Source organism: Mus caroli, unplaced genomic scaffold (genome assembly GCF_978045245.1).
Source record: "Mus caroli unplaced genomic scaffold, Mus_caroli_1 scaffold_8, whole genome shotgun sequence".
Lineage (NCBI taxonomy): Eukaryota > Metazoa > Chordata > Mammalia > Rodentia > Muridae > Mus > Mus caroli.
In genome coordinates, this window is record NW_028227263.1 from 111,441,785 (window position 1) to 111,462,438 (window position 20,654).

The 20,654-nt window shown below is 46.9% G+C and overlaps 1 protein-coding gene across 1 annotated transcript in view; it reads right to left on the reverse strand.

Annotated features, from left to right (window-relative positions):
- Rhpn2 (rhophilin Rho GTPase binding protein 2) overlaps nucleotides 1-7,615 on the reverse strand; it is a 58,934-nt gene extending 51,319 nt beyond the window's left edge. The window contains exon 1 of the mRNA XM_021167232.2: nucleotides 7,477-7,615. Coding sequence (XP_021022891.1) covers nucleotides 7,477-7,545 — 69 coding nt within the window. The 5' untranslated portion in view covers nucleotides 7,546-7,615. The remainder of the gene's footprint in view (nucleotides 1-7,476) is intronic.
- Nucleotides 7,616-20,654: the final 13,039 nt, after the last annotated feature.

Consider the following 20,654-nt stretch of genomic DNA (forward strand, 5'->3'; position numbering starts at 1 on the left):
GTGCTCTTACCCACTGAGCCATCTCACCAGCCCGATTGCCTTCTTTATGACAACTTACATTACCCCATAAACCACCTCTGAAGTTGTTTGGGTTCCTCTATTCTCTTATAAGCAAATGGAAACCTGGGAGTTTTCCAAAGCCTCGGGGGACACATGAACTCCCAGCTCTCCCTGAAAAGGCCAGGACTCACATGGTTCACCACCATCACTTTGTCCCTGGCACTTCGCAGCCCTACTGCCCACTCTGTCCACACGGCCCTATGGCTGAGATGCACCTGCACTTCCTCTGTTCTTTGTGGCCACTTCCAATGCAGCCTTTGTGTCAGGAGACAACGCACCTGAGCCACAGGAGGAAGTGTTGATCCAGCGAAAGCCAATGCCTAGCAGCATCAGGTGGTGGCTTGGCAACTGTCCAAACTGCCTCAGGAAACAAGGGACATTTACAGTGCCACAGCTCATCACATTGGCTCTCCTCTGAGTCACCTGAAAACCCTACTTCTGCCAGGGGACTCCTCCTGGCCACAATCCCACAGCAAGAGCAGTGCCAGTGGGCCCTCTGGGCGGTAGGTGTGCACCTCTGCAAACCTGGACCCTCATGAAGGCTATGGTTACCCTGCATCCAGCCAGGCCTTTAGACCCATATTAAGGGTGGGGGACCCTTGGTTGTTCTGGGGCTTGGATCTTTTGTGTGTCCTTTATTTTTCAGTGCTGGGAGCCAGACCCAGGGCTCTGCCTTTGCTAGGCAAGTAGCCTAACCCTGAGCTAGAGAGAAACAGGATCAGCAAATGTAGATGCCCCTTCACTTTCTTCCCTCTTCCTGATCTGCAGGAGTCAGAAGAGGACGTCAGATCCCCTGGGACTGAAATTGTAGGCTGAACTGTAGGACCCAAGGGCAGGAACAACATCATTGGCCCATAGGACTGGAGCAGTGGATCCCCTATGATCCCTACAGCCAAGCTGAGGCAGGAGGATCAGAAGTTCAAAGACAACCTGTGATACAGAGAGAGTTGTAAAGCCAGCCTGAAAAACGTAGGGAAACCTGGCTTCAAAATAAGAAGTCAATAGAGGCCGGAGATGTAGCTCAGTGGTGGAGTGCTTGCCTACAATACCAAAAACCCAGCATCATCAGAAATAAATGAAACAAGACTTCCCCATAGTCCTCTTATATGAAATCAGATCATGGGTACTGAGGACAAAGAGGATGCCTTACAAAGAAAAGAGCCCATGATCCCAGCACTCTGAAGGCAGAGGCAAGCAGATCTCTGACTGAGTTCAAGGCCAGCCTGGTCTATATAGTGAGCTCCACACTAGTCTGAGCTACATAGTACGAAAAGAAAAGAAAAGAAAAGAAAAGAAAAGAAAAGAAAAGAAAAGAAAAGACAAAAACAAAAAACAAATAACAAACAAACAAAAACCCGAAACGAAAAGTAGACTTTCTCCTTCCTTCTTTCCCAGTTGGAGCCTCCAGGAAGCCCAGAGAGTAAACAGGGGCCATAAACCAGGACACAGTGGACCTTGGGGCCCTGTCCAGCCAGTAGGTTTAGAGAACAAACAATCCGAGGCTCCTACAGCTCTTGAATAAAAACAATGGACAGTGTTCCCCGGGGAAGAAGAGGCGGAGAGATAGCAAGTGACAGAGCCTCACTGTCCCACAGCTCCCTGAGCACAGGGCCTCTGCCACCACCTCCCATTTCAAGCCTCTCTAAAGTCCTAGGGCAAGGTTTTCTATATTTTTCTTTTTTTCTCTTCTCCCAGCTAAAACAGGTTTTCTAGGGGATTTTAGAATTACCGCCCCCAGGGGGAGGAGGCCCCAGAGATGGGGGTCTGCTCTCAGTACACAAACTTCACATGGCTCTGCAGTTAACAACAGGTCTAAACACATTTTCTTCAAAGCCTTTCTGAACAAGAATAAAAAAAAAAAAAAAACCCTGGAGAGACAGGGTAGCAACCAGGCTCAATTCTCTCTCTCTTTTAAGGAAGAAGAATTTTAAATATATAAAGGTATATACAAGCAAGGAATTTATCCTGATCTTATAGAATCTGTTTTCGTATAAGCATCATAAAAATTTAGGAAGAAGGAAATGGCTCAGTGAGAAGCCAGAGAAAGACATGACACCTTGACAGCCAGCAAGTTCTCTCTCTGTTCTTTTTAAAGATGCCACCAAGTTGTCTTCCAGACCCAGAGGACAGAGTTTGTCCTGAGGATGTCCTGGCCTGGGGTTCTGTGTCCTCAAACTGTACAACTAGATCCCACACAATGTCCAAGAGCCTCTGGTTTTACCCTCCCTGTCATTTTGCACACTTTGGATCCACAACCAACTTGTATAGGGACATGTGAGCAATTAGGTTTCGTTTTGTGTACAAGTCACACAAAACACAGCTGACCGTGGCTGGTGAGCTACCCCACTGCTCACTCCGAACACAGTGAAAAAGCTCATTCCTTTTCCAGCATGGCCTGAACTTTGCAGACAAAGCCCTGGGTCACAGCCTTGCTCAGCACCCCAGGAAAGGAGGCCTGCCTTATGCAGCAGGGCCCAGAGGCTGGAGCTGTCACAGACAGGTAGAGCACTTGCCTAACTCTCTCAAGGCTTTAGGTTTTATTTCTCAAGGGCATCGGAGTGAGGGGGAATCCAACAGTCTGTCCCTCAGCTAGGGTCAGCCAAAGGCACAGCCTTCCTCAGTCCATAGAACAGAATGCCGTTCGAAAGACGCAAGGAAGGGATAACATAGAATTGATGAGAATTTAAATTTGTCTTGAACAGATAAGGATCCAGGGCAGGAAGAGTCTGCCCTGAGGGATGTGGTCTAAGGTCCTGACTACATATCCAGTTTTGGGGTGCCCATTCCTTCCCCCTTGATTGACTTGCCCTCCCAATACTTCCAAACCTCACCTCCCTCCTATCAGCCAGGAGTGCTTCCCCAGTTTATCCTTTTCCTGAGTCTCAAACAGCCCCACACCTGACTTCCTCCCTTCTTTGGTTAGTTTTTATTCTGAGACAGGGTTTTACTAGTCCAAGCTGACCTGGAATTCACTGTACACAGAGCCCAGGCTGGCCCACGAGCCTCTCTGAGTCCTGATTACCAGAATTTCAGGTGTGCGCGATCGCATCTCCCTGCAGTTTGATTTTGTCTGGTGAGCAACTAATCAAGGTTTATCTTAGAAAGCAAAACTCAGTCCAAGCTCCAGAAGGAGGGGCCTGCAGAGCCTGGAGGCAGCAAACTTGCTTTGTGTTCTTTGATTTCATTCTCCTGCTTTTAAAGTGCTTTAGGAGGCTGCGATAGTGTCCTAACCAAGCAGTCACAAGCCCCGGGGCTGTGTACATAAAAACAAGATTTTAAGAAGACTCAAACAAGGCATGGAAGTCTATACTTGTTAACAAAGCACATGGGAGGTAAAGACAGGAGAAGAGAGAATTCAAACTCTCTTTCTTCAACAACTACAGAAGAAGGAAAAAGAAAAAGAAAAGAAACACAAAAATCAAGTCCCTAGACTTGCCCATTCTAGAACAAGCATTTGGGAAAGAGGGTTATAGGTCAGTAGTAAAGTATATGTGAGGTACACAAGAGGACCCCAATTCCATCCCCAGCACCTTAAAAATCTTCTTGAAAATAAGCATTCGGGCTGGTGAGATGGTTCAGTGGGTAAGAGCACCGACTGCTCTTCCAAAGGTACTGAGTTCAAATCTCAGCAACCACATGGTGGCTCACAACCACCCATAATGAGATCTGATACCCTCTTCTGGTGCGTTTGAAGACAGCTACAGTGAACTTATACTAATAAATAAATCTTTGGCCGGAGCAAGTGGGGTTGGCTAGAGCAAGCAGAGGTCCTAAGTTCAATTCCCAGCAATCACATGAAGGCTCACAACCATCTGTATAACTAAAGTGTGTACTCATATACATAAAATAAATAAATCTTAAAAAAAAAAAAGAAAGATGCCGGGCGTGGTGGTGCACGCCTTTAATCCCAGCACTCGGGAGGCAGAAGCAGGCGGATTTCTGAGTTCGAGGCCAGCCTGGTCTACAAAGTGAGTGCCAGGACAGCTAGGGCTACACAGAGAAACCTTGTCTCGGAAAAAAAACAACAAAAAAAAAAAACAACAAAAAAAAACAAAAACAAAAAAAAAAAAAAAAAGAAAAGAAAAGAAACATTCAAACTGGGTAGTGGTGGCGCATGCCTTTGATCCCAACACTCAGGAGGCAGAAGCAGATGGATTTCTGAGTTTGAGGCCAGCCTGGTCTACAGAGAGAGTTCCAGGACAGCCAGGGCAACCTGGAGAAACCCTGTCTTAGAAAAAAAAAATCCTTTTTTTCAAGGAGCTGGCGATGCAGTTCAGTGACAGAGACTCTAGCATGTAGAAAACTGTAGGTTCTATGCCCAATTCTCACTCTCTGCTGACAAAGGGGGATTTTGCATGGATGAGGTTAACGTGGTACAATGAGACCTTGTCTATACACACACACCTTCCATCTTCCTTTATCTCCCTTCCTACATCTCCTTCCTCCAGCATCCCTGCTACACTGGCTTTTGTTCCTACCCTCCACTCACTTTCTGCTCTTCCCTTGAAGGGATAACCTGGACCTCTCCAGCACTCTTCAGGGTTGTCAACTTTCTCTCAGCTTCCTCTGCACTGCCACCCTTCCAACTTCCTTGTCTTCCTCCTTCTGCTCATTTCTTCCCTTAATCCAGATATTTCTGTCCCGGCTTCTTTACTCACTATTGAAAATGCCGATCACTTGGATGACTCCCAAAGTGGCATCTCCCATTCGCAGCTGGCAAACTGCCAGTCCCACTCACCATGGAGCTTCCCTACTGGCATCCCTGCTATCCAATTTTAATTCACAGGGCTGGGAAGAGAACCCAGGATCATGTGCATGTTAGACAAGTGCCCTACCACTGAGCTGCGGTCCCCACCTGGACATAGGATTTCATGCTGGATTTCATGTATCAGGGTAGGGAAGATAAAGACAATCAGATCACAGGGTCAAAAGCAGTGATTCTCCACAGATGGGTCAAGACACCTTTGGCGTCACGTGTCAGATATCCTACATATCAGATGCTTACATTATGATTCGGATTCCTAACAGCAGCAAAATTATGAAGTAGCAAGGAAAATGATTTTTATGGGGGGGGGGTGTCACCACAACATGAGGAGCTGTACTAAAGGGTCACAGCATTAGGAAGGTTGAGAAGCACTGGTCTAAGGCAATACAACTTTTTCCTGCCCAGTTTCACTCTTTCTCCACCACTGCAGCCAAAATATTTTTTCTGGTATAAATCCCACATGGTTGAACCTGCTTTAAATGTTTCCATGGATCTCCAGCATCCCCTAGTTCCTTAGGATATGTAATCGGAAACTGCTGAGTTTCCAAACATCCCTCTACTCTCAGAAGGTTCTAAGCACCTGTACCTCTCTCTATGCCTTTGCCCAGGCTGTTCCCTCTGCCTGCAGGGCCCCTTTCACCATCTCCTTCACCTGTCCAACCTCTGCGTTTCAACTCATCTGTCATATGACTTACATCAAACTGGCTCAGGGCACAGATTAGAAAAACTTACCCCAACCCCTTTATTTTCCTGATACAAAAGGCACCGGCGTGATTTAACTCAGACACAACACATTTGCAGTGACAAGGGTTTCAATTCTGCACAGATGCTAGTTGTAAAATTCATCATACCCTGCCCCTCAGCCAGCATCAGAGAAACTGCACCTGAGAAATACCCAAAGAACTGGAGAAATGCTCAGTGGTCAGTTAGGCTTGCTTACTGCTCCTGCAGAGGACCCTAGTTTGGTTCCTAGCACTCATATTAAGTGGATGTTCGCAACTACTTGTAATTCCAGTTCTAGGACATTTGGTCTTCTCTTCTGGCCTCCAAGGCGTGTGAGCGTGCACGCACATACACATACACTTAAATCTTTAAAAAAACATTCAGGCTCCCATCTTTTCCCTTCCCCACCCACGTCCTCTCCTGAGATTCACAGCCCTGAATGGATGACACAGGAGAACTTGCTCTGAAAAGCTTAACGCCCTCCACAGTATATTTCATCCTCTCTGACTTCCTGCCTTCTCCCCACCAAGAAGCTGCCACAGGTCCACCAAGTCATCTGTTCAGAAGACAAACAATCTAGCCAGAACTGATATCCCACAAAGAGACAGCAACTTGCTGGAGGCTGTAAAGCAATTTTGTGGGGGTGGCAGCCAGGCCCTAGGGCCTTAGGTTGGACATCTTGAGATTCCCAGGCGAAGCAACCTCCTGCAATTCTGGCCTGTGATCCTCTGGCCCAAATGCCACACATAATTAGAAGTTATAATCCTGTAATTCCATGATGACATCTTTCAACTTAAATATACTTTAAAACTTTTTTAAATGCCAAAAGGAACTTTAAAAAATTGCCCACTGTCCCCACCTGTCTCCAGATTTCCCTCTTTTCTATTACTACTTCACGTGTGAGCAAAAGTTCTTTAAGATGCCAGAGTCCCGCGGGAGAAGGAAGCTGCCAAGCCCATTTACGAACAATTAAGAATTGATTGCTCTGTGGGAAGCAGTTTCACTTCCCTATTCATGACTACTCGCTGCGCCTTCGATCGTATCAGTTAGAAAAATATCCACGACAATCTCTCAACCCACCAGGTGATCCTTGGCCAAAGTCCAAAAGCTATTTTTAGACTCTTTAGGGACCCAAGAGGAAGGTGAGGAGTCTGTCACCGTGGTTCGCACCTCTAAAGTGTCTTTGTAAGCCAGCAGCTGTTGGGCAATCCCAGCACCGCTGTGGGCGCCTAATGGGGTCGCTTTTGAGGAACTGAGCTCCAGGGCGAAAGGCAGTCGCATAAATTGCCCAGGAGCGCCAAGACGTGCCAAGCGCGCAGAGTCCAGTCTCGCCCTCTCGGTCTCTCGGACAACCAAATACAGATAAATCCACTTTGGAAGACTGAGACTCCGATTCTCTGGCTCTCTTGGGCGAGGACAAACGAAGGGGCACGCCCGAGGTCCCCTTGCAGCATCCACCCTCCCTTACCAAGAAGTCGAAGGGGGCGAACGCTGAAAGCATTTGGGAGGCAAAAGAGCAAAACTCGCCCTCCAGATACACCATGGCTAAGCGCTCGGGTGGAACTGAGCTGCGGTATAAGTGCAGAGGGACTAACCGAGCTCGCCAGCGTGGCCAAGGGCTGGTCCTTTCCCTACCAGCGCGAGAAGGCTGGCAAGGCTATCCGGATCACTCCCTAGGTTTCCACCTGCGTGTGGCTCGCCTGTGCACCTGCACGCCCAGCCCGGCTGCCATCTGCTCGGGGCTCCAAGCCCCGCGCAATCCCCTTTCGACCCCCCTTCTCCGCCCTTCGGCCCGCACCAACTCTGCGGGTCTCTCCCTTCTCCTTCCCCTCCCCCTCCAGTCCAAGCCGACCCCGGCCCCAAGCCCCTTCAGCACGCTCCGCAGTTTGCCAGGACAGACAGAGAGGGTCTGTTGACTCGCCGCTCACCTTTCGAAAGTAGTCGTCACCCTCTTTCTCCAGCGGCTGGGGGGCCGCGGGGAGCAGCGTATCGGTCATGCTGGCAGCGCGGGAGTCCAGGGTGAACTGAGGTGCAGTGGCTACTAAGGGCCCCAGGAGGCGCCGGGACCCGCCCCCGCTCCCGCCCTGACCGGCCTGCCGCCCCGCCCGAGCCCTAGAGCGCCAGATATCTGGAGCTCCGCCCCTCCTAGCAAGACCTGGACTTAGGCAGATCCCGAGCCTGGAACTCAGTTCTGCCACCTAGGCCCCGCCTCCAGCCTCCCAAGAGGCGAATCCCGAGCCCTACAGTTCCGCCCCCGGCTTGTGCAGTCCTCCTGCATCCCTAAGTGAGCCCCACCCCTAATCTCTGGAGCCACGCCCCATCTCGTCTAGGCCCCGCCCCTCCACCATCCAGTCCTACGGGAGGCGGATACCTAACTCTGTAGCCTCGCCCCTCTCAACTAAGGCCCCTCCCATAACACGCACGGTCCTCCTCCAGCCCCGCCCGAGGCTGAAGCCAGAGCCCTGAAGCCCTGCCCTTGATTGTATAGACCGCGCCCCTGCCCCATGCAAGTGTTAAGTGCCTGTCTGCCCCGAGTCTAGAATGGAGCTCTTGCTGAGCCTTCGATCTTAATCTGAATTTTGTTCACAGCTCACTACCCTGTGAGCGTTAAGGTGGCGCACCAGCGGGATCGGGGTTTCAGCGACCGTAGCGAAACCCAAATTCGCCCTTTCTCTGGAGCCCTAGGAGTAGTAAATGCAGAGAACGCTAAATATACGTTTGCTTTCCCACTCAGGGACGCAGACATTCATGACCAGTTGATTCGCTGCTCGGAAGCTTTTAAAGGCTCTGGCCAGGGAGGATAGAAAGCTGTTTGCAGGAGAGGAGGCCTCGGAGCGCTTGGGTAGCAGAAGTCGTCGGGAAAGCCGGGCGTGGTGGCGCACGCCTTTAGTCCCAGCACTCGGGAGGCAGAGGCAGGCGGATTTCTGAGTTCGAGGCCAGCCTGGTCTACAAAGTGAGTGCCAGGACAGCCAGGGCTACACAGAGAAACCCTGTCTCGAAAAAAACAAAACAACAAAAAAAAAAAGAAGTCGTCGGGAGAGGGGGCCACCTACTGAGCAGGCTTTGTGCACAGGAATTCTGCAGGTGTCTTTTTAAAGGATGCCAGAGTTCCCAAACTCGGTTTTCTCAGTTCTCAGGCCCAAGTGATTCTTTCTCTGGCTGGTCTCATGTTGCAGGTATCAATGTGGTTAGTACAGGAGTAGCAGGGGGTTCCTTAGGCTCGGGGTTCGCGGAACCTCCTACTGGAGAGTAGGCAAACTGGCGTCGGATATTGGTAGCACATCGGGCTACATCTGCAGGAGCCTAGAGCCCCCCAGCCCGTAGACTCCTTCCTCACCGCCGCCACCAACACCAAAGAACACCTTTGTGTTCTGCCTTTGGCGGTCTGTGGGTCGCAGTGTAAACCTCAGATTCAGCTTTCAAAACTAACCAACCGTTTTCATGCTCTTTAAAAAGTGTTTTAGGGGCCAGGAGCGTTTAATTCCAGAACTCAGGAGGCAGAGACAGGCGAGTCTCAAGAGCCAAGGCTACACAGAGAAAAACAAACAACAAAAAGGGTGTTAGTATGGCTGGAGAGGTGGCTCAGCCTGACAGACAACCTGAGTTCCATTCCTTGAAACCTATAGCGTAGAAAGGGCAAAAAACAACTTCCACAAGTTCTCTGACCTCACTCGTGCGCCATGGCACATGCATGCCCCCCCACCCCCCCAGCAAACACACAAAATAAATAAATGTAAAAACATCGAAAGTAAATAAATATATATTTAGGCAGTTCGAGGGGTTTAAAATAAGTACTTGAAAATAAACAAAAGCAACAGCTTAACATATGTTAAAAAGTAAAGAAAAATAAAAAATTCACCAGGTCACGAGGAAAGGGCTACTTCAGTCTAAGAAAGGTCCTGCCAACGGATGTGATGGCTCACACACTGTGATCTCCATGCCTTTCTGGAGGCTGAAACAGCACTACTGTTGAGTTTGAGGCTAGCCTGGTATCTTAGTTTGCTTTACACTGCTCTGATAAAGATCCTGACCAAAAGGAACTTGGAGAAAGAATGGGTTTGGTGTGTGTGTGTGTGTGTGTGTGTGTGTGTGTGTGTTTCAAGACAGGGTTTCTCTGTGTAGTCCTGGCTGTCCTGGAACTCACTTTGTAGACCAGGCTGGCCTCGAACTCAGAAATCTGCCTGCCTCTGCCTCCCGAGTGCTGGGATTAAAGGCGTGTGCCACCACCTTTATTTGATTTCTACCTTACTTCCATATACTTTACATCACTGAGGGAAACCAGTTCAGGAACTCAAGGCAGGAATCCGGAGTCAGGAAATGAAGCAAAGACCTTGAAGAACCCTGCTTACTCTCTTGCTCCCTCCCCATGGCTTGCACAGCCTGCTTTGCTTTCGTCTTTAATGAGTTTCTTTTACTTTCTGTATATGGTTGTTTTGCCTGCGTGTATGTCTGTCCGCGCACCATATGTATGGGCCCGTGGAGCTCAAAGAAGAGCATCAGACCCCCTGGAATGGGAGTTACAGACAGTTGTGAGGCTCTATGTGGGTTCTCTTGAAGAGCAGCCGACGCTCTCACTCACGGAGCCATCTCTCCACCCCCCACTGCCTGCTTTCTTATACAACTCTGAACAACCTGTGGAGGGTTAGGACCGCCCACAGTGGGCCGGGCCCTCCCACATCAATCATGAATTGAGGAAATGCTCCAGAGACTTGCCTACTGACCTGTCTTCTGGAGGCATTTTCTCAATCAGACTCCCTCCTCTAACTAGTGTCAAACTGACAAAAGACATTAACCCACCACACTGGGGCTCAGTGGAAAGACCCGGTGTCCATATTCCAAGAAAGACAGAAGGATGGAAGAAAAGAAGGAAAAGGAAGAAAAGAAACCTACAGAGTCCTAACCAGCGGGACTCTGGGGCAGGTGTTTTTGGAAAGAGCTGATGAAAAAAACTTTTCTTTCTTCCTAAGTCAACCTAGTCAATCACAAATCAATTTGACACAGGCTTTCTTTAATTCACTGGAAATGTGCTGGCCTGGGGCTGAGGGTTAAACACAGCCACTCTGGTTCAGGCTCCAAGAGAAGTGGGTCAGTATATTACTGTGTTAATACTCATGAACTTATCAGTCATTCAACCTCCACTCTAACCAGAACTTGAACAGACATCCTGCTTCCATTTTGGCACCCTTGTGCCTACCTATAAAAGACCTCATAGGATCTTCACTCCTGAGGGAGGAAGACCAAGCTCTGAAGACAGGAGTGGCCAAGGGCACACTTCCCATTAGTGTGTCACCTCAGGCTTGCTGCCTCCTCTCTTCCCGTCCCTTTCAGTGCAGTCCCAGCTCCTAATACACTGAAGTTTAAGATGCCATTCTTGTTTTAAAATGCTGACATACTGTGTAGCCCCAGCTCCTCCTGTCTCCTGTTCCCAAGGGCTAAGATGCCAGGTGTTCCTTACCAAGCCTAGTTCAAATTGCCTTGACAGTTATACATACAAACCAACCTAACTAATGTGGACTTAATCGTCTTTTAAAAGACTGCTATTTACGTTTATGCCTGCGTATATGTGTGTTGGGTTCCCCAGAACTGGTGTTACAGGTGATTGTGAGACACCCTTCTTAGATGCTGGGAACCAATGCTCTGTAGAAGCATCAGGCACTGACCCATCTCTCTAGGCCCTTTGTAGTTTTCTTTTTCTTTTTTCTTTTAGATTTATTTATTATAATGTTCTGCCCACATATAGGCCTGCAGGCCAGAATAGGGTACCAGATCACATTATAGGTGGTTATGAGCCACCATGTGGTTGCTGGGAATTAAACTTATGACATCTGGAAGAGCAGCTATCTCTCTAGCCCCCATTTATAAATTGTTTTTTTTTTTTAAAGATATTTAGACAAATTTTTTGAGATAGATTCTCATTCTATAGTTCATGCTGTCCTGAAACTCACTGTGTAAAGCCTCAAAGCTGTCTGTCTCAGCCTCCCAGTTGCCAGAATTATAGTCATGAGCCACTGTGACTAAGTCATTTCTATTTTTAAAGGCAAATATGTCATCACCATGAGAGAAAACCCAATTGTACTTTGCCCTATAGAGAGAGGCTTGTAAAAAGTAAATACAATAAAAACCAAGGTCTATTATTTAATCTACTCTGACATCATTGCCTCTTCCAGCTGTCTTGTTTGTTAAAGAAGAGAGTCTAGGGAATGTAGCTCAGTGGCAGGGCACTTACATATGTGAGGTTTTGTGTTCAACACCTAGCATAGTACAGACAAAAAAGAGAAAGAAAGGGAAGCTTGTCACTAAAGATGGACCAGCCCATCTAAAACTAGCTCCTTCCTGTGTGTCTTCAGAGGGCCAGTCAGCATCCATCCCTGGGATACATGACATGAGCTCTCTGAACTTTAATCCTTAGGTACCTTCAGACAGCCTCATGACTCACTTTGCATGGTGTCCTTCTACACTAAATCTGATCTCATTGGGACCAGGATGTAAGACCTGTTACTGCTAACCCGATAGGAAAGCAGTATCAGCCTTACTTGTCTCAACTGTTAGGAAACAAACAATCAAACAAAACCTGGCACTGAACTGTGTATGGTGGGACATGTAATCTGCTTACTCAAGGGAACTGAAGCAAGAGTATCAAGAGTTCAAATCCCTGCCTGGCAGGTAGAGGTGGGAAGATGAGAAGTTCAAGGTAAGAGTGGAGAGATGGCTTGAGTTTACAGGGGCCTGTTTTATATCTGTAAAAAACAACAACAACAAAAAAAAAAAACCAAAAACAAACAAACAAAAAGCTGAGAATGTTGGAGCACATTGTAAACCCAACACAGGGCAGGGAGGCAGAGACAGGAGAATCCCTGGGGTTCACTGGCTAATCAATGACCCCCAGGATGTAGTGAGAGACACTGTCTTTTTTTTTTTTTTTTTTCAAGACAGGGTTTCTCTGTGTAGTCCTGGCTGTCCTGGAAATCACTTTGTAGACCAGGCTGGCCTCGAACTCAGAAATCCACCTGCCTCTGCCTCCCAAGTGCTGGGATTAAAGGCGTGCGCCACCACCGCCTGGTGAGAGACCCTGTCTTAAAAACCAAAGAGAGGGGACTAGAAAAATGTATTCATTTGGCAGAGGACTTACTAGTATACAGACAGTCCTGTGTTCTACCCCAAGTTTCATATAAAACAGTAGTTTTATATGAAACATTTTTTAAAAGATTTATTTATGCAATATATATAAGTATACTGTCACTGGCTTCAGACACACCAGAAGGGAGAATCAGATCCCATTACAAATGGTTGTGAACCACCATGTGGTTACTGGGAGTTGAACTCGGGACCCCTGGAAGAACGGTCAGTGCTCTTAACCACTGAGCCATTTTTCCAGTCCATATACCTGAAATCTTAACACTTGGGAATTAGAAGGATCAGAAGTTCAGTGTCATCCTTGGGTATCCAGTGAGTTCAAGGCCAGTCCAGGCTTCCTGAGACTCTGTTACACAAACAGAACAACAATTTACAAGCGCCCAGCAGTGGTGGCATATGCCTTTGATCCCAGCTCTTGGGAGGCAGAGGCAGGCAGATTTCTGAGTTCCAGGCCAGCCTGATCTACAAAGTGAGTTCCAGGACAGCCAGAGCTATACAGAGAAACCCTGTCTCAAAAAAAAACAAATAAATAAATAAATAATTTACAAGGTAGACAGTCTTTATACTTTATAAAGACCAACACTCAAGCTTAGCCTCTGGTCTGCGTACCACACACACTATATATACATGCGCTTGCGCACGCGCGTGCACCCACGCACACACACACATACACAATTATGTGTCCATACATACATATACACTCACAAGAAAGAAATAAAAGAATATTCCTGATTGAACTGAGATAGAAGCTATCTAGTTCTCTTAACAATGAATGACCTAACAGCCTGTTCAAGGTAGAATAGTTGGGCGAGGTTCACATAATGGAAAGTGGCAAAGAATAGAGCGAACACCTTGCTTTTATGTACAGGATCACAAGGGATCCCACACTGGCATTGCTGAGCAAAGGAAGCCAGACATAGAATACTATATGAGGGCCACCAGGTACTTCAATAGGTAAAGGGGGTTGCCACAAAACCTGGGGACCGGAGGTCAATTTCTGGAACCCACATGGAAGTACAAGGGAAGAACTTACCCCACAGGGTTATTGGCATGAATGATGTGGCATGTGTGGCATGCCCTGCTCCGGCAAACAAATAAACCAGCATTTAAAAACGAAAGGCCGATCTACCTATGATACAGCAATTCTACGCCTGAGTACAGAAGCAAGGAATGGCGTGGATATCAGAAACACCTGCCTCCTGTGTGCTTTGCTGCACAGTTCATGTTGGGCAGGAAGGGAAGCCGTTGATATTTCCATCAGTAGATTCGCTTCACGGGTAAAGAGAATGTGATACAGATTTGCAGGATGCTAACCTGACACAGAAGATCATGAAATCCCTCCAGCCATGTTGGCACAGGCCTTTGATCCTAGCCCTCTGGATGAAAAGGCAACCAGATCTCTGTGTGTCTGAGGCCAGCTTGTTTTACATAGTGAGTTCCAGGTAAGCCAGGAACGCAGTGAGATGTACTAGTACTTTTCTGTCGCTGTGATAAAACTCCATGCTACCAAGGCAACTGACAGATTAAAAATAAAAGTTACTGCGGCTCATGGTTCCAGAGCTCTAGGAGTCCATGAAGATAGAACAGAGCTGAGAGGTCACACTGTCTAGTTTTTATTTTGTTTTATATGTATAAATGTTTTGCCTGCATACATACTTGTGTACCACAGACATGTGTAATTCAGCCCCAAGAGTTACATCTGTTTTGTGTTGTTTTGTTGAGATAAGAGTTTCTCCGTGTAGTTCTGGCTGTCCTGAAGCTGACCCGGAACTCAGGGGTCCTCCTGCCTCTGCCTCCCAAGTGTTGGGATTACAGGTGTGCAACACCACACCCAGCTAAGAGGAAGCAGGGAGGCAGGTGGATTTCTGAGTTCGAGGCCAGCCTGGTCTACAAAGTGAGTTCCAGGACAGCCAGGGCTACACAGAGAAACCCTGTCTCGAAAAACCATTAAAAAAAAAAAAAAAAAAAAAAAAAAAAGGAAACAGGAAGCAGAGAAAGCAAACTGGGAATTGCACATGGCTTTCAAAACAAGAGTAAGATATTTCTGGGTGATATACTTGCTCCATCGAGGCCACACCTCCTAAGCCTCCCTCAAACATCAAACAGTACTACCAAGTAAGTGGTCAAACATCTGAGCCCAAGGAGAACATTCTCACACAAGCCACACAGAAGACCTTAGAAAGGAAAAGAGAAGAAAAGAAAGAACAGGAAGGAAGGAAGGAAAAGAAAGATTGAAATTCTTTTTTTTTTTTTGGTTTTTTCGAGACAGGGTTTCTCTGTGTAGCCCTGGCTTGTCCTGGAACTCACTTTGTAGACCAGGCTGGCCTCGAACTCAGAAATCCGCCTGCCTCTGCCTCCCAAGTGCTGGGATTAAAGGCGTGCGCCACCACACCCGGCAAGATTGAAATTCTTAAGTCTTGTTGCACCCTTTAGAAGGTAGAGGCAGGTAGATCAGGAGTTCAAGGTGATCCTCATCAATGTCATGAGTTCAAGGACAGCCTGGGCTATATGAAGAATCTTGACATTTTCAACAGTATGGATGGAACCAGGGAGCATTTTGTTAGGTAAACTAAGCCAAGCATAGACAAGTAATACAAGCTCTACTGACACGTGAAAACCTAACAATTGGTCTCATCAAAATAAAAGTGGCAGAGGCAAAGCCGGGCGTGGTGGCGCACGCCTTTAATCCCAGCACTTGGGAGGCAGAGGCAGGCGGATTTCTGAGTTCGAGGCCAGCCTGGTCTACAAAGTGAGTTCCAGGACAGCCAGGGCTATACAGAGAAACCCTGTCTCGAAAAAACCAAAAAAAAAAAAAAAAAGTGGCAGAGGCTGGGGAAGGAAGAGATGAGACCAGGTGATGGGGTAAGGTTGGTACTGAGGTATACTTAGCTAGAAGCAAGACAAGACGTTCTGGTGTGTTGTATAACAGGGCCCCAGACCTTAACACAACTGACTCGATGGTGGAAGGGCCATTCACACTGTATAACTAAGCTTGTAGACAGCACCACCAGCCAAAAGAAAAACAAAGGCCTAATCTATCCAGGTCTATACTTCTGGGAAAGCACGTAAATGTACAAGCCTTGCTTTTTGGCTTTCGTAGTGTCGCTTCTGACTGACTAACTGTTCTTGTTAACTGAAGTATGTCAACCTAGAACATGGTTTTTGAGCTTAAGAAACTCACCCTGAGAAAAACTCAGGGCTACACTGGGATCCCAAACATTCGGTGTAGTTAGGGCCAGCTAATAAAGACTTTCTGTTGTCTTAAGCCCATGTTCAATCAGCCTTCTCTAGTGGATACCCTACAACAGTTGCACAGTAGGGTCCTAAAGACAACAATAATATACTGAGCCGGGCATGGTGGCGCATGCCTTTAGTCCCAGCACTTAGGATGCAGAGGCAGGCGGATTTCTGGGTTCGAGGCCAGCCTGGTCTACAAAGTGAGTTCCAGGACATACAGGTGAATCTTACCACCTGTATGTTGCTTATAACTGTCCTTAACAACTCCAGTTCCAATGTCTTCTTCTGGCTTCACAGATACAAGACACACACATAGTGCACATACATACATACATACATACAGGTAATTAAAATAAAAAAAACCAAAAAATTAAAACATTAAAAATAAAATTTAGGGCTGGTGAGATGGCTCAGTGGGTAAGAGCACCCGACTGCTCTTCCAAAGGTCCGAAGTTCAAATCCCAGCAACCACATGGTGGCTCACAACCACCCGTAATGAGATCTGATGCCCTCTTCTGGTGTGTCTGAAGACAGCTACAGTGTACTTACATATAATAAATAAATAAAATAAATCTTTAAAAAAAAAATTTAAAAACCCAGTTGGTGGTGGCATATACCTTTAATCCAGCACTGGGAGTGGGGAGTGGAGAGGCAGGCAGCTCTCTGTGAGTTTGAGGCCAGCCTGGTCCACAGAGTGAATTTCAGGACAGCCAGGCTACACAGAGAAACCCGATTTCCAAAAACAAAATAAAACAAAACAGAAAGTTCAAAGTCAGTCATGGCTACCTAGAAAGTTGCAGGCTAGCCTGATCTACATAAGACCCTGTCTCAAAACAAAACAACCACAAATCATAAATGTTTGAGAAGACAGATGCATATATACTGGTTTATAAATGATACAATGTAGGGGCTGGAGAGATGGCTCAGCAGTTAAGAGTACTGGCTGACCTTCTATAGGTCCCAAGTTCAAATCCCAGCAACCACATGGTGGCTCACAACCATCTGTAATGAGATCTGACTCCCTCTTCTGGGGTGTCTGAAGACAGCTACAGTAGACTTACATATAATAAATAAATAAATAAATCTTAAAAGAAAATATACAATGTAAGAATGGATTGAACTCTTGAACTCATATAACTTACTAGATATGTTTGTAAATAAACTAAAGACACAGAAAACACAAATGTACTCGTGTATAAGTACAGAATGGAGGTGGGGTTGGAGCTAGAAAGAGGGCTCATAAGTTATAAGTGATTATTGCTCTTCCAGAGGGCACACATTTGGTGTCTCACAAACACAAGGGCATACAGATACACACATAAAAATGAATGAATAAGTGAATAAATACATACTTTAAAAATTACATGGTACCATATTAACTTGCATATTTTTTATGTTCTTATGTATCAGTTTAAAAAAGAAATACTCATTCATTTGATTGTGTATGTGTTTAACATTTATTTACCCTTGTTTTATGTGTGTCAGTATTTGCCTGCATATTTGTAAGTGTACCACTGGGTACCTGGTGCCTAGGGAAGCCAAAAGAAGCTATTGAATCCTCTGAAACTACAGACTGTTATAAGTCACCATGTGGCGGCTGTGAACTGAACCAGGGTTCTCAGAAACAGCAGCAAATACTCTTAAAAACTGAGCCATCTCTCCATCCCCCACAATGCATATATTTTAAGATAGGGAATTGGTTAGCCTAGTCTGACCTTGAATTTGTGATATAACCGCAAGTAACCTAGAATTCCTGATCTTTCTGCTTCCACTCTCACCCTCCCCAGTGCTGGGATTACAGATGTGAGTCACCATGGCTGGCTGAGTTTCGTCTTTTATGAGGTTTTGCTATAAAGACTAGGTTGGCTTGAAATTTGTATCCTCCTGCTTCTGGCATTACAAACACGTGCCCCTACACTGATCTCACACACACACACACACACACACACACACACACACACACACACACAGAGAGAGAGAGAGAGAGAGAGAGAGAGAGAGAGAGAGAATGAACAACAGGCTACTGCTGCAAGCTCTGAGTACTTATCTATCATAGGAGAGAGACTGACAATAAAAATGACAACTAAATACTAAACAGATCTGCGCTGAAGAGAAGAGATGCTTCCATGGTTAAGAGCACTTGCTGCTCCTGCAGAGGACCTGGGTTCTGTTCCCAGAACTCACACAGCAGCTCCTTGTGACTTCAGGCTCCAGGGGATCGGACCCTGTCTGCTTGCCTCCATGAGTACCGGGCACACATGTGGTACACACATGCAGGCAAACACTCACATATAGATAAAACAAAAATAATATGTCCTGTAAAAAAATCAAAAATAATGACATAATGAAATTATATAGTATGTTAGATGGTGGTAAATGCTGTCAAGGTGGAAGAAGGGACTGGGAATACAGATTGCTTTGCATTTTACTTTGATTTCTGGAAAGATAGAAACCTGAAGCTGTGCACTCTAGGCAAGTGTTGGATGGCTAGTGTATGCCCCTTTCTGCACCCCAAGCCAAGAATATAGTCTGTTCAATAGGGTTAAAGAAGGCTTCTCAGACAAAGTAACCTTTACAGCACAGACATGAAGGGGATGGGGCAGGGAGTCGTGATCTGGGGAGAGCCCCTCAAGCAGAGAAAACCACAGTGTGCTCAAGGAATCGAGGAAAAGGAGCTGGCCTGCCTATGCGCAGAGCAGGAAGTGGAGGAGCCTTTTAGCACCAGCGCAGGAAGTCTTCTGTCTTCTAAGCGTCCCTTTAAAAACCTGGGCTTAGTGCTAGGTGCTTCTTCTCTGGGTTCAGGCAACCTTTAGACCAGGCTCCAAAACAGAACAGGATAATTGTCCTGCCTGTGGCTACCCACTGTTTAGTCTCAAACCCTGGGACAAATGGCTGAGGTGCCTATTTAACATATCAAAGCCGATTTGGTTGCCAGGTTCTCCCAGCATCCCTCAGTCCCTATCTTTCACATCTACAAGGAAATGGCTGGCACACCCCATTCTCCTCCCGCCATCTTCAGCCCAGGAGCCAGGCTGACTGCCCACCCAGACTCTTGCCTATATAATCCATCTATCTGAGTAGCCCTCCCTCTTTTACCTTCGCCCTCTTTCTTGGCTGCTGCATCTGGTTTCCTCCCCCCTTCTTTCTCCCCCACCCCCCCCACCTGGCTCAGGGTCATATCCACTTAGGACTCTCCCAGATGTCCCTCCCTGCTGTTGTGTTTTATAAAAAGAGAAAGAGAGAAGAGGAAGGGTAGCTTGGTGGATGTGTAGTCAGGTGTGGGGGAAGGGGGTGCCTCGGTGGGCCCATGCTGAGGCATCCCTTCCCCCTGAGGAACCAGCCACATGACGTATAGTAGAGAATAGAGTTTACTCAGGGCATGGGGAGGGGAGTTGAGAGGGCAATAGAGACAGAGAAAGACGGGGGAGGGGGGGCGCCGGGGGGGGGGAGGGGGGCGGGGAGAAGTAAGTAGAGGAGCACTAGAGGGAGGCGGGAGGGGAATGGGGAGAGACAGGGATGAGAGGACAGAGGGAGTGCAAGAAGGCAAAAGAGACAAGCAGGGAAAGCAGCCCCCTTTTTAGTGACTTAGGCACACCTGGCTGTTGCTAGGTAACTGTGGGGCGGAGCTTAGACAAAATGCTAACACCTGCCTCTGGCTATGTTCTCCCTTTTATCTAGAATAAACTTTCTCCTCCATCACTTCTAGGAGCAGTGATGTTTTTTCTCCTCCTCCTCCTGCTCCTCCTCTTCTTCCTCCTCCACCTCTCCTTCATTCACATAGAACTAGATGGTAAGACCCAACTGCAGACTGGTGTGGTGGTGTACACATTTAATTGCTGGCAGATTTTTGTGAATTTCAGGCCAGCCTGGTTTGCATAGCATAGTGAGTTATAGGCTAGCAGCGGTACATAGTGAGACCCTGTCAACAACACACCTAGCTATATGAAACTAAACACACACACACACACACACACACACACACACACACACACAAAATCACTATTGAACAAAAAATAGGTTGTAGTGGTGGTGCATGCCTTTAATCCCAGCACTCTGGAAGCACAGGCTGGTGGATCTCTGTGAGTTCGAGGCCAGCCTGGTATACAGAGTGAGTTCCAGGACAGCCAAAGATATGCAGAGAAACCCTGTCTCAAAAATCCCTCTCCCACAAAAGAAGGAGGTGGAAGAAGAAGAGGAGAGGGAAGAGGAGGAGGAAGAGGAGGGGGAGGAGGAAGAAGAGGGGGAGGAAGAAGAAGAGGAAGAGGAAGAAGAAGAAGAAGAAGAAGAAGAAGAAGAAGAAGAAGAAGAAGACAAACCAAGTCCTTGCTGAAGATAAAACACATTGAGGATAAATACCCCATGAGACACAGGGATTATACTGGATGTGAGCTGGAAGCCTCCTTTCCGCTGAATAGAGTTTATAATACTGGAAGGTGCTATGTAGGCCTCTGAAGGAGAAAAGCTATCAGTGATCTTACCCATGCATGACCTCATGTGCTATAATAGTGACCTACCAGGCAAGATATGCCCACTAGTGCCATAGTGACATGACAGCTTTGGGGATAACCTACCACTCACTTTCTAATTGGGATAAAACACATCTGGGAGGAAACACATCTGTTATTGTAAATCAGTTCAAAGGCCCTCATTGGTAATTTACTGCTAAATGATTTTTGAATCTTTATGTTTATATGCAGGCCAACCGTGTTCTTCTCTTTGGTCAAAGAGGCTTCTT